The 14,927-nt window shown below is 42.6% G+C and overlaps 1 protein-coding gene across 9 annotated transcripts in view; it reads right to left on the reverse strand.

The window, feature by feature from the left end:
• The window catches only part of CCDC148 (coiled-coil domain containing 148), a 250,848-nt gene that overhangs the window by 21,763 nt on the left and 214,158 nt on the right, over positions 1-14,927 (reverse strand). For all 9 annotated transcript variants that reach the window (XM_056535045.1, XM_056535041.1, XM_056535046.1 and 6 more), the window contains one exon: positions 1,839-1,979. In XM_056535045.1, coding sequence (XP_056391020.1) covers positions 1,839-1,979 — 141 coding nt within the window. The remainder of the gene's footprint in view (positions 1-1,838; positions 1,980-14,927) is intronic.

The following is a 14,927-nucleotide window of genomic DNA, read 5'->3' on the forward strand; positions in this document are numbered from 1 at the left end:
AAGAAATAAGAGGAAGGGAAGACTTTCTGAATGCATTGTATATTAAACTAAATAAAAGCTCTCCATGCGTGTGGGTGACACTACTATGTACTAGCGGACAGATTTTTATTGGCGTAAACCTCTACAAGTGGAGGCAGAGATTGATGGATCTGGGGTGTCTGGATTTTATTAGGATGCATTTATATTCCGTTTGCAACTTAAGCGAAACATTGGGTGACAACCCCTCCGGGAACCATAACGGCTTCCATTAGTGTAATGGCTTTACATAACATGACAACTCAGGAATGGAGATTTCCAGATATTTGTAGAGCTAGGGCTCCCATAATTTTGCACTGTTATAAAATATACATAATGGGGGAGATTTATCAAAATCTGTCCAAAGGAAAAGTTGCCCAGTTGCCCATAGCAACCAATGAGATTGCTTCTTTCATTTTTAACAAGACCTCTGCAAAATGAAAGAAGCGATCTGATTGGTTGCTATGGGCAATTGGGCAACTTTTCCTTTGGACAGGTTTTGATAAATCTCCCCCATTGAGCTAATATCCCAGTGTGGGTGCACCGCTATATAAAATACATATTAAGCCAATATCCCGATGTGGGTGCACCGCTATATACCGAATTTTTCGCCGTATAAGACGCACTTTTTCTTCCCCAAAACTGGGGGGGGGGGGGGGGAATGTTGGTGCATCTTATACGGCAAATACCGTGGCGGTCCCTGCGGCCATCAACGGCCGGGACCCGCGGCTAATACAGGACATCACCGATCGTGGTGATGCCCTGTATTAACCCTTCAGACGCGGCGATCAAAGCTGACCGCCGTGTCTGTAGCGAAAGTGACACTAACACGGCTGCTCAGTCGGGTTATTCGGGACCGCCGCGGTGAAATCGCAGCATCCCGAACAGCTTACAGGACACCGGGAGGGACCTTACCTGCCTCCTCGGTGTCTGCTCCGTGCCGGGATCCCCTGCATGGCCGGCGCTCTCCTTCGTCATCATCACGTCGTCACGGACGCCGTCCCGTCATCCAATAGGAGCGGCGTGCGTAGCGACGTGATGGCGGCGACGGAGAGCGAGGATACCGGGCAGCAGAGACGTTCCAGAGCGATGGGGGCAACAGCGATGGAGGGCGACATCCAGGGCAGCGGTGACGAGCGGTGACGGGTCCGGAGCAGCGGGGACACGTGAGTATTACCTCCTATACCAGTGGTCTTCACCCTGCGGACCTCCAGATGTTGCAAAACTACAACTCCTGGCATGCCCGGACAGCCAACGGCTGTCCGGGCATGCTGGGAGTTGTAGTTTTGCAACATCTGTAGGTCCGCAGGTTGAAGATCACTGTCCTATACTTTACATTGTATTTGGTGCAGAATCTTTTTTTTCTAGATTTTCACCCTTTAAAATCGGGTGCGTCTTATGTGCCGGAGCGTCTTATATGGCGAAAAATACGGTAACATACATATTAAGCCAAAACCCGGTGCGGGTAAAGTTTGCTTTTGCAAGGAGTTGCTGAGTTGTGACAAGATTGTACTGCAGTGCAGGGTACTTGACTGCAGCACTTTCAGCTTTCCCACAGTCTCTCTAGTACTGTTACAAAAACCCACATTTACCGAATAATTCAGGATACATTACACTCACAGCACAATGCAGTGCGGATAAGATTTAGTTCCTTTGAGGCATTAATGGCTTTAGCTAGGTCTTAAACAATCTTGCCTGGAATGCTGTGTAAACAGGGCTATCCCATACCCTGCCAGCAGTAACAAATAGATTTCATTAGGATGCGTCCAGATATTTGCTGTAATCTCTTAAGTAACACATGCAAATGATGAGAGCGTTCGTACTTTCTCTTTTTCGTGTGTGCGCTGGAGCTTTTCTTTCTCTCTCCTTTGTTTTTCTTGCTGTTCCTCCTCCTGTTGTCTCCTGGCAGCGATAGCTGATTCTAATCTAGCGGCTTCTTCTTGGTGTATTCTCCATTGAATGACCTAAAATTGGATTTGGGAAGATTTCAAACACATTTAATACAAAAACGTACTCATGAATCAAATTCAGTATTTTTGGATGACTAAAAGTGTATTTGATATACTATACTGCAAATACATTCTTTACATCTCATCAGATCTTTAACAACTTAGTGAGAAGGTACCCTGCAGGTAATGCCAGTAAGTGCTTATATATTTGCCTCTTGAGTATATGGTGTATATCAAAGGTATGGTTCATACAGCATTTTTACCTTTTTCTTCTGGGGGTTTAGGAATTTTTGCGAACAAGATTGATGTTGTCTGTAATGCTATTCATTTAGTCTAAATAACTGGACCTGTGACACATTCCAAGATGAGCCAATGGGGTCCATTAAGTTCTCTTTCTAAACCGTTCAGTCATAGATGTCATTGCCATGACGCTAGTGTGAACAGAGGCCAAGTGAACTGTTTCTTACAGAAACCATTGTACGTACCAATCTCTATATCATATCATACCGTCACTTAACATTATTGGTCTCTACATTTCTTGGTCAATTCAACCATCCAGTCCAGCTACTGCCTTTGTCATTACCAATCATAATTTAATCCCAGCTACAGTCCCATACCATTACAACATCCTGCATACTTCTACGAATGCCCAAGAAAGTCCCCCCCAAAAAATTTCCCTGAAATGTGGGGTTTTTGGGTGGGGTTTGCATAGACCACACTAATATCCCAGTCCAACACACAAACAGTTCAATAAGCTGACTACTAATGTGCCTTTGATGGTGATACAAAGATGCAGCAGACAATGCTTGAAAAATCGAATAAACCAGCGCTCAAGAATTCAATAAAATGTCACCTTATTGTAAAACAAGTAAAAGCATTATGATGCAAAAAGTTCAGTCAAGAAATGGCATAGTTTGACGCGTTAAACCCCTTAATCATAAGCCTGGATAAACAATGTTCAATACCCTTCTTAAATAGCTGCTACTGGAGAACATAATTAAATGCACCAGATAGAGGCAGATTTAACAGAAAATTTGGGGGAATAACAAAAAACATTAACCCTATCATAACTAACAAATCAGTATATGTATGCCAATGTATTTCATCCATTTCAATACAGTTCATACAAAGACATATATTTTACTTGCATATTTACCAGAATAAATCGGCCACAGCCACTGATTGATCCCTGCTTGTAAAGGTTGTGGCCAATGCAGCCTGATCCTAAAGTGATAGACAGCACATGGCCACTTTAAAACAAGTGAGCAGTGGCTGCTGGTACTACCTGAAGTGGCTGCCTGGAGGAGCGGAGCAGGAGAACAACAGAGGAGAAGCGTGTGCACCAGGCTGCTGTTAAAGGTAACAAACACATTAGCTTTGGTGCCATATAGTTGAAGGCTCCTATACAGCCCCACTTTGGTGCTCTAATGTTCCTCCAGACTGGGGGTCTACTGTTATGGTTCATAGCAGTGGGCCCCTTGACCAGAAGAGCACTAAAGTGGTGCAGTATGGGGGCCTACAACTATATGGGGCACAGATGGGGCACAGAGTGGCCTATATTAAGCAGTGTGGGAGCCGAAAACTATATTGTGGCAGAATGGTGCCTACAACTATATGGGGGCACTAAGCGGGTGCTATTACTGTGTGGGGCAACACACATAGAGAGTTTGTAAAGAGGTGGGCATTGTGCAGGAGAAAGCTCTGTGTCTTAGCTGGGAGAAATCTAAATGATGGATTAGGTTGAATAGTGAAGAAGGAAACAATTCCTTTTGGAAATGATGTCCCCTGTGAGTTGGGGAGTCTGGGGACATAGGGAGAAAAACAGGGGGCCTGGGGAGAGAGGATCAGGAGTGAAGAAATACATATAGATTTAAAATAACAGCAACTATATTCATTGCAAACATGTCACTAATATGGGGGAACAATTTTTGGAAATGGGCTACCAAGAGGTACTCGGGCAAAAAGAGGTTCGGAATCACTGAGCAGGAGTATACCCAAAAACACTAATGTAGCCAAATGTAGAGCTATTAATCTAAATAAGAAACATTTTATTGATGATAAACTAACAAAAAATAGAATGCATTAAAACGTGACTTTGTGACATAGTTATCCTGGTATATGGTAGAAACTGACACTTTTAACTCCTATATCACAGGAGAAATGTCTATAGGCACGTTGCAGACATTATGAATAAAAATGTGAGCATATTGGTGCTTTACAGACATTTTAGGGAGAGAGAGAGAGAGAGAGAGAGAGAAAAAAAAAATAATAATGTGGAGCAGCACAACCAAAAAAAAGGAAAGCGATGATGGGTGCCAGCAGACCGTTGTCCCAGGTAACGGGTCAATTGTAGATAGCCAGATGAATAAACTCCAAAAATAGCACTCCAAAAATAAGATGCAAAAAGTGATGGATTTATTAGCCTCACGCATAGCGACCTTTCGGCTGCCCACTTGCAGACTCTCTCAAGCTCTTGCCGTCAGGCTAATCAATCCATAACTTTTTGCATCTTATTTTTGGAGTGCTGCGGAATTTATTCATTTGGCTATATATTTATATAAAACTCAATGGGGGAGATTTATCAAGAAATGTCTATGTTAGATCAAATTTCCACCAATTTTTTTGTCTATACTTTGACTAGCGTGCATCTTATTCATCAATAATGCGCAGCGTAATGATGAATAAGGTGCAGCTCTCCTGTAGTGTGAAAAGTTCTCTAACGTACACCTTTTCTAAAAAGGAGTCAGAGCAACAACCAGAGGCCTGGGTTCTCAACCCGTGGTACACGTACCCATAGGGGAGTGCAGTGGTCTCCAAACTGTGGCCCTCCAGATGCTGCAAAACTTCAACTCCAAGCATGCCCAGACTGCCTATGCATGCTGAGAGTTGTAGTTCGGCAAAATCTGCAGGGCCAGATGTTACAGAACCACAACTCCCAGCATACCTGGACTGTCTGGGCATGCTAAGAGTTGTAGTTTTGCAACATCTGGAAGAGCACAGATTGGACACCACTGCACGGTGGATAGGAGGTCAGGATAGGAGGTCGAGATAGGAGGACGGGATAGGAGGTTGAGATAGGAGGACAGGATAGGAGGTCGAGATAGGAGGACGGGATAGGAGGTCAAGATAGGAGGTCAAGATAGGAGAACTGGATAGGAGGTTGGCATAGGAGGTTGGGATATGAGGACAGGATATGAGGATGGAATAGGAGGTTGGGATAGGAGGTCGAGATAGGAGGTTGAGATAGGAGGACGGGATAGGAGGTCGGGGTATGAGGACGGGATATGGGGTTGGGATATGATAACATTATATGAGGACGGGATATGAAGTCAAAAGCTTCCTCTGTTGATTCTCCTCCACAACAAGCATTAGGAAGGTGAAACCGGGCAACACCGGGTACTCAGCTAGTATATATATATATATATATATATATATATACATACATACATATATAACTGGTAGATATGCAAGTAAAATATATGTACTGTATTGAAATATAGGAATTATTTTGACATACATATACTGATTAGTGGCTAATAATAGAGTTATCGTTTGTTGCTATTACCCCACGATAAACTGTGATTTCCATTTGTTCTAATTTGTTAAAATGGCCTCTATCAGGTGCATTTAATAATGTGCTTTGGTAGCGGCTATTTTAGAGGGTATTAAACAGTGTTCATCCAGGTTTATGATTAAGGGGTTATCCCCGAAACACGTCAGACTATGCCATTTCTTGACAAAGATTTTTCTATCATCATGCCTTTAACACATCTACAATAACGTGAAATTTATTTAGATTTAGCAGCGCCAGATAATTCTTTTATTTTATTTTTACAGTCCCATTCATGAGACTGTCTCACAAAAATTGGGACCATTGGCAAGTATGGATTTTTGATATATATTTTTTTAACCTACCCATATGGGAAGATGAGAAGATCTGATATGACCATATGCGAAGATCAGTGGTTAGTATAAGGTGGTAAAGGTGGTCATACACATTAGATCGCTGTTGACTTTGGCCAAGAACCCCTCCATACACCTGAACATCTTGCTTAGTTGAGTGTGAAATAGACAGAGAAGGCTAAGCTGCTGCCAGATCCGTCTCTTGCAAAAACAAAGAATAGGGCATGGTGATGTTCAAATACCTGATACTTTTCCCTGGCATCTGCCATCAGAAGAGAGTTGGGACAGCCCCATTAAAGGAGTATTCCAGTGCAAAATAACTTATCCCCTATCCAAAGGATAGGGGATAAGTTATAGATCGCAGGGGGGTCCGAGGACTGGGGCTCACCGGGATCTCCTGGACGGGGCCGCGGCAGTCTGCAGGAAGTGAAGTTTCATCTCCAGCAGAAAGCCGTGGCAGACACGCCCCCTCCATGTATCTCTATGGGGTACATGGAAGGGGCGTGTCGGCTGCTGCGTCGTGCGGGGACAGAACACCCCCTTTCCAGCATACTGCCGCGGTCCCGTCCAGGAGATCCCGGGGGGGCCCCAGCGCTTGGACCCCCTGCGATCTATAACTTATCCCCTATCCTTTGGATAGGGGATAAGTTATATTGCACTACAGATGTCCTTTAATATCTGATGTTGAGCTGTTACCGATAACTTGTTAGGTCAGCTGATGTTCATCTAATGCAGTGTTTCCCAACCAGGGTGCCTCCGGCTGTTGCAAAACTACAACCTCCAGCATGCCCGGACAATAACAGCCGGAGGAACCTGGTTGGGAAACACTGATCTACTGTGAATGTCCATTCAACAATTTTAATGCACTGTATAGTCTTTTGCCACCTTTCCTTGTACATGGCTACCTTTCTGTTATCCCGCTACCAGAATACGTTTTTTGCTATGGTACAACCCCCCCCCCCTCTTCCTCCTGTATCTATCACCAGCGGTGTTATTTGAGAGGTGATCACCTGGTAATAATATTATGACGAGTCGAAGAAGAATGAATTAAGACGTTCAATAAGTAATTTCAGACTTGACTGCTATACAACCTGTAAAAGACACTTAACAGTCAATAGAAGAGCGGTAGTCAAGTCGTCTTGTCAGTGCTATGTATAGGATAACTGTGACTATGACTACGTGGGAGGCAGACAATGCTTTAATTACCAGATTATTACTCCGTCTCAAATAGTGCAACACTCGCGAGATGCCTTCAACGTCTCGCCCGTCTCCATTTATTTAATGCCTAACTAAAGTCGTGTGATCTTGACAGGGAAAATAAATTCCTTATTGATTGGTTCCCGTATGAGAAGGAGCAGATTTTTCTCAGCTTGGCATAAATGATGAAAGTGACATGAGAGGATTTCACTAGCTCGGGGTGCTACTGAACAGATGTTCTTAAGATAAATTGCACCGAAAAATTTTTTTGGTGCCTGCCCAATACTTCAAATAACGAGAAAATGACAAACTAAGGAAGGATTCTTATGAGCGGAGCGCGGGCAGGGGGAACGGCATGCGAGCAAATGAATCGATAACAATGTTACACCCCAAAGCAGATTAATGAGGCAAATTGTATCTGCAAATATCTTTTACAGGAATAAGATAGACTGTCTTGGGTCCGTCGAACAGAGTTCAGATCACAAAAGGATCAACCTTGGGACAGCATGAAAAATAATCCTCCAGACACAAAATCATCTGTATTCTGGACGTGGAGGTGCGGCGCTCATATTTTCCCATTACGATCGCATACAGAACGGTAAAGAGAGGTTAACAGTGATGGATAAGAAAACCAAACTGCATCTTTATGCACAAAGAACATGTCTTGATATTAAAGCACAGCCGCATGCTGTGGACATGATGTGGACTCTCTGCAGTACCTGCAGCATTTCTGCACCAGATTTTGTGGGTTTTGTTGCTTTTTTTAACTGAAGGTTTTTATGCAGATTATTCATATTATGAAAAATAATTAATGGTCAAGATTTACTAGAACTGTCAAATTCTTACACAGTGTAAACTTTGAACTAGGAAGTGTAGGAAAGCACCAGGTTTAACAGGCTTATTAAAGAGGACCTGTGGCCAACCCCCAAAAATGTGATGTTACTTCATTAAATGGCTTAGGACGCTCTGATCACACACCTTTTTACAGTTTCTTGATATGTCCTCCTGTTCCTGAGATATGAGGCTTTATAGTTTGTCTGACAATTCAGGGAATCAGTCAGATGGGCGTGAACTTAGTTTTAATAATGGAAGTGACGGGGTTATAATCAGGTGATGGGCGGGGATATAGTCAGGATCATGTCTGCCTAATGCACACCCCCTAACTGTATAACCCAACCAATTGCCTAATATTCACTCCCATTATTAAAATGAAGTCCACGCCCATCTGACTGATTTCCTAAATTGTCAGACAAACTATAAAATCTCATATTTCAGGAATGGAAGGGTGTATCATGTAACTGTAAATAGGTGTGTGATTAGTTCAGCTTAGTTCACAAAATACAGCAGGGTAGGCATGATGAAAGGATTTCTAGTCCAGAGAGGGTGACCCAACTTTAAAGGGCCTGACCCTAAGGCTAGGTTCACACTGCAGAATTTCCGGGCAGAATTTCTGCTGGAGATTGAGCCGACGGCGCTAGGACCGAGCAGACTGCATTGCTGCCCCCCTAGACTTCAATGCATTCTGGGTGGATCTTTTGGGAGATCTGCTCAGAAATGCATTGCCATCTATGGGAACGGCAATGTAGTCCACGCGGTCCTAGTGCCGTCAACTTGATCTCCAGCAGAAATTCTGCCCAGAAATTCCTCAGTGTGAACCTAGCCTTAATCTCACAGCAATAACCAAATAGTGATTTACTCAGCTAACCAATTACATATATGAACGCTAATTAATGATAATACAATCTTTTTTTTTTTTTTTGGGGGGGGGGGGGGGATGTTGGCCACAGGTCCTCTTTGATGAATATAACTACGTTTAGACCAAATTTTGGCAGGCTAAAACATTGCCAGACTGATGCACCAACATTTTGGTACATTTTTGGTACATGATGCCACTTATTAAGCCACGCATCCTATTAATGATGCCATGCCCCTTTTCAAGTGCAACTGAAAAGTGCTAGTTTTTGGCACAAAGTCTCCGAGAATTCTGTCATATTTGCAATGGTAAATTTGGGACAATGAGAAGAATTTTCCATTGATCACCAGACAAATATTTGTTGATCACAGCACATTATTTATAACATCAACATATTTCTAATTACTGTGCAACAAAACAAAAAAAAATCGATATATCGTTTTTGGTCCACATCTCCATAAATGGGCATTCTCACCTATGGGTCTTAGTTTCAGACACATGTATTGAGACATTTCACCCGTCAGTGATTTTTGGCACATTTGTAAACGGCCAAACCCCCCACCTTTGCTGCCGTACATGTTCTGTTGGGTGGCACATGTAAAGAAATATATTTTTTGTAGAAGCAATGGCGAATCTCATGGATCATGCCATCATTTTTTTTTCAACATGAGTTTGTACAGATCCTCAAAGAAAATTGTAGGCAAATATTGTACAGTAGAGATGCCTCATCCACCTCTATGGGATCACAATTATGTCTCCATACAAAATGGCTTAGACTTCACATTTATAATATAGGCGACGGGTCATTCACAATGATTAAACAGGATATTTAGGAAATTTAGGTTTTCTAATTAGATTTTCTTACCATTTATATCAAAGAACTTTGTCAATATATTGAGTGATATATAACAACATAAATTATTCTCGAAGCTGTACTTTAAACACAACTTCTAGCACCGATCAAACTTTTTTTTTTAATGAAGTGTAATTATCCACTCTTTTCTTAGAGGAGAATTTTAAATAGCGGCTGGCAATTAATCATGGGCCTTTTTTGTAATTATATTTGATTTTTCCGTCACATCGCTCTTTATACCGCAATTATGGAATTATAATCATAAAAAGTGAATGATTAATTCCTTCTGAAAGTTAATAAATCTAAGTAAATAACAGGAGGCTATATGAAGCATACCATCCAGATGCTGTGGATTATGGAGATAAGTCATACAACAGACATGGCCAGATTCACTAAACTGTCTTTTTCCTTTATGTAAATCTTCCAGACTAATCTCTAAACAGTGCGTAAAAATGTCCATGCTGAACCAAAGCTACCAGCATACTGCCATCAGCTCTCCATATCAGAAATGTTTTTAGAATATGGCTTGGAACCTGTCACCTCTCCTAAAATGTCTGTATTAGGAAATACTTTATTAACCATACAATAAAAATTCTGGACTGTCTTACCTTAGAAATCTGTGCTGATCCTCCGTTATTCCTCCTGTCAATAGGAGGGACATTCAAAAAATTTTCACACTCATATATGCATCGGTGAGTGCGGGAGGAGTAGTAATTGATTATGTCTGAGGGTACGTTCACATGGGCGGATTTATTTGCGGGTTTCCCACTGCACATTTGAAAGGGGGCGGACTCTTTGCGGTTGTCCGTCGCAAGTCCCATTGAAGTCAGTAGGGTCTGCGGCGGATTTTCCGCAGCGGAAATTACGCAGAGGAAAATTTGCTGCAGACAGCTGAGAAGAGCCCGCCCCCCTTTCAATTACGCAGTGGGAAATCCGCAAATGAATCCGCCCGTGTGAACGTACCCTTAGCATGTCATGTGACTTGTTCTGTCTTCCAAGCAGTTTAGCATGAGAGTTTTCACTCTGGGGGGAAGATGGCTGCGTGACTTATAAATCGCACCAAAAAGGAATAGTGTTCTCCCATACACTTAAAGTGTAACTTCTCTGCAGGGAAATGGACAGATATCATGGCCGGTTGGGTATTGAAGCGCAATCTTAGACCCGATGAAATTATATTGCAAAGGAAGGTGACTGTATAGAAGTGATGTCATTTTTTTATGTTATTTGTTTTAAAAAAAATAGAGTTAAAAGTGTAAAAACTTTTTGAACATCCCTTGTATATGAATAAAATAGTGGACCAAGGCCATGACCCCTGACAAGGTGACATGTTACTATACACTTTGTAGGGGCTTATTCTATTGTGATCAGCTATATTTGTTTGTACATTCCACCATAAGATAATTTGCTCTTCTCTAGAGGGAAGCAAGCTGTGTCTCTAGCCCAACCTGTAGGTGGCTACCCTGTAAGTCAATGTCCAAACCATAAAAGTGCCTTGAAACATGACTAGGGATATTAGCTAAACCAGGCACCCATCTATAGGAATCTTAAGCCTAGACAAGGTCTAATCCAGCTGAAGGTATAGATTCTTATCACCAATGCTTTATGGGAAAAAAATATGCTAATTAACTCTCTTCAAAAGAAAGATTGCTGTCTCTCCAGTGCCACCCATAGTAATCTACCTGTACGTGAACATCTGACACATAAAAGAGCCTTGAAATGTGACAAGATATTAGCAAAACCAGACACCCATATGTAGACAGCTCTTTTGGGGTTTTTGAGGTAGTTATCTATAGGTGGCACTAGAGACTGTTTTCTTGCTTCCTGTTCACATGGTCCAGTCATTGAGTGAGACCATCCATAGACCCCAATAACTCAGGCAGTCAGGGATTTATGGCAATAAATGTTCAGCTCTCCTGGATCTTTTCCTACCAAACAATATATCAATCTACTCCTCTCTTCCTGGTCTGTTACGTGCCGACAGCGGATAAGACAGATTTCCGCAGAATGCAAGTTGGTTTTTATACACTTTTCATGTTAATGTAAAGAAAGCAAATTTTACTTTAGTCTTCAGATTTATTTTACTTTAAAATACATCTAAAAACTAAAGTAAAATTTGCATCCTTCTGGGCAGAATTTCTGCCGGAGATCAAGCCGGCGGCACTAGGACCGTGCGGACTGCATTGCCGTCCCCATAGATGTCAATGCATTTCTGAGCAGATCTCCCAAAAGATCCACCCGGAAATGCATTGCCGTCTATGGGGACGGCAATGCAGTCCGTGCGGTCTTAATGCCGCTGGCTAAATCTCCGGCAGAAATTCTGCCCAGAAATTCCGTAGCCTTAGGGATCGTTCTCACTGAGTAATTCAAGAGGAATTTACTCCAGTAATTCCTCCTGAATTCTCCGCTCCAAATTAATGCACATCTCCTCTGCCCATTGACTTTAATGTTATTTCTGCTGTCCTGTTCACACTGCGGAAATTCTGCTAGCAGAATTCTGACACTGAATTCCTTTCCGCTTGAAGAAAGAACATGTTCATTTTTCAAGCGGAATCCGTGAGCAGAATCCAATAGAAGTCAATGGTAAAAAAAAATTCTGCCCGACATCGTTTTCAAGCGGAATTCAAGCAAAATTCTAGCGGAATTCAGAAAAATAGATTAAATAGCCTCCTCCTTCATTCCTCTTCATTTCTGCATGGAAATTCCGCTTGAATTCCGCTTGATGGATAAAATTAAAGAAAGCAACAATTTCCTGACCGAAATTATTCCTCTTGAATTCCTCAGTTTGAACGCATCATTGACATTTTTTAGGATTAGATATTTCCAATATTTCCAATTTTTTCTAGTTCTAGAGTGACTACAGCAGGTAATATTTAATAAAACTGGTAGAACTGTATGAACCTTTACAGAAACTATCTGAGACATTCCGGTCTGTTCTTAATGTGACAAAACCCTAGAACAAAAATAAAGGCCCAATCGGACAATTTCATTCTCACTTCACAAGAACTGTCATATCCGAAGATGCCAGAGGCGTTAAAGTTTCTCGCCTATATGTTCTCCATAAGGCACATTTGTTAGTACCATACAAGTTATTTCTTCATGTCACAAATAATTTATTACACGGATGATATAACATTTAAGGTGTAATAAGCCATTTTGTAGTCCTAGTAAACTAATCAATGTTGTGATGTATTAATTAAACAAATACAGTGACCCCCCCCCCCCCCAACCTACGATGGCCCCGACATACGATCATTTCAAGATGCATGTTGAAGGCAGCATCAACATACGATGCTTTTGTATGTCGGAGCCATCGCATAAACGACTATCCGGCAGCGCAGACTGCTTTAGCTGCCACCGGATAGCCGTTTACGGTGCCCCGTGTGCTCCGCTGACGATCACTTACCTGTCCTCAGGGCTCCGGCGCATCCTCTTTGGGATCCCTGCATCATCGGCGCTCTCCTCCAACGTCATCACGTCACTGTGCACGCCGTCCCGTCATCCAATAGGAGCGGCGTGCGTAGCGACGTGATGGCGGCAATGGAGAGCGAGGATGCCGGGGAAGCAGAGGCCTTGCCGGAGCGTCGGGGACACCCCGGGGACGCGACAACAGCAATGGACGGCGACATCCAGGGCAACGGTGACGGTCCGGAGCGGCGGGGACACATAAATACAACCTTTAATACCAGTGGTCTTCAACCTGCGAGGTCCGCAGGTTGTAGACCACTGTCCTATACTTTACATTGCACGGATCCCTCAACATTCGATGGTTTCAACAAACGATGGTCTGTTTGGAACGGATTACCATTAGAGATGAGCGAACTTACAGTAAATTCAACTCGTCACAAACTTCTCGGCTCGGCAGTTGATGACTTTTCCTGCGTAAATTAGTTCAGCCTTCAGGTGCTCCGGTGGGCTGGAAAAGGTGGATACATTCCTAGGAAAGAGTCTCCTAGGACTGTATCCACCTTTTCCAGCCCACCGGAGCACCTGAAAGCTGAACTAATTTATGCAGGAAAAGTCATCAACTGCCGAGCCGAGAAGTTTGTGACGAATCGAATTTACTGTAAGTTCTCTCATCGCTAATTACCATCATATGTTGAGGGACCACTGTACATAGCTTCTGATATAATTATCTAATACATTATCTTTAGCGCCACCAATAGCAAATCGTTTCTATAATTAATTTGATATTAACCCCTTAACGACGCAGGACGTATATTTACGTCCTGCGCCGGCTCCCGCGATATGAAGCGGGATTGCGCCGCGATCCCGCATCATATCGCGTCAGTCCCGGCGCTCATCAACGGCCGGGACCCGTGGCTAATACCACACATCACCGATCGCGACGATGTGCGGTATTAACCCTTTAGAAGCGGCGGTCAAAGCTGACCGCCGCTTCTAAAGTGAAAGTGACCCGGCTGCTCAGTCGGGCTGTTCGGGACCGCCGCGGTGAAATCGCGGCATCCCGAACAGCTGACAGGACACCGGGAGGGCCCTTACCTGCCTCCCCGGTGTCCGATCGGTGAATGACTGCTCCGTGCCTGAGATCCAGGCAGGAGCAGTCAAGCGCCGATAACACTGATAACAGGCGTGTTAATACACGCCTGTGATCTGTGTAGAAGATCAGTGTGTGCAGTGTTATAGGTCCCTATGGGACCTATAACACTGCAAAAAAAATGTAAAATTTTTTTTTAATAAAGGTCATTTAACCCCTTCCCTAATAAAAGTTTGAATCACCCCCCTTTTCCCATAAAAAAATAAAACAGTGTAAAAAAAAATTAAAATAAACATATGTGGTATCGCCGCGTGCGTAAATGTCCAAACTATAAAAATCTATAATTAATTAAACCGCACGGTCAATGGCGTACGCGCAAAAAAATTCCAAAGTCCAAAAAAGCGTATTTTGGTCACTTTTTATACCATTAAAACATGAATAAAAAGTGATCAAAAAGTCCGATCAAAACAAATATCATACCGATAAAAACTTCAGATCACGGCGCAAAAAATCAGTCCTCATACCGCCCTGTACATGGAAAAATAAAAAAGTTATAGGGGTCAGAAGATGACATTTTTAAACGTATACATTTTCCTGCATGTAGTTATGATTTTTTCCAGAAGTACGACAAAATCAAACCTATATAAATAGGGTATCATTTTAACCGTATGGACCTACAGAATAATGATAAGGTGTAATTTTTACCAAAATATGCACTGCGTAGAAACAGAAGCCCCCAAAAGTTACAAAATGGCGTTTTTTCTTTTTTGTCGCACAATGATTTTTTTTTCCGTTTCGCCGTGCATTTTTGGGTAAAATGAC

Source organism: Hyla sarda, chromosome 8 (assembly GCF_029499605.1).
Source record: "Hyla sarda isolate aHylSar1 chromosome 8, aHylSar1.hap1, whole genome shotgun sequence".
In the NCBI taxonomy this organism is placed as follows: domain Eukaryota; kingdom Metazoa; phylum Chordata; class Amphibia; order Anura; family Hylidae; genus Hyla; species Hyla sarda.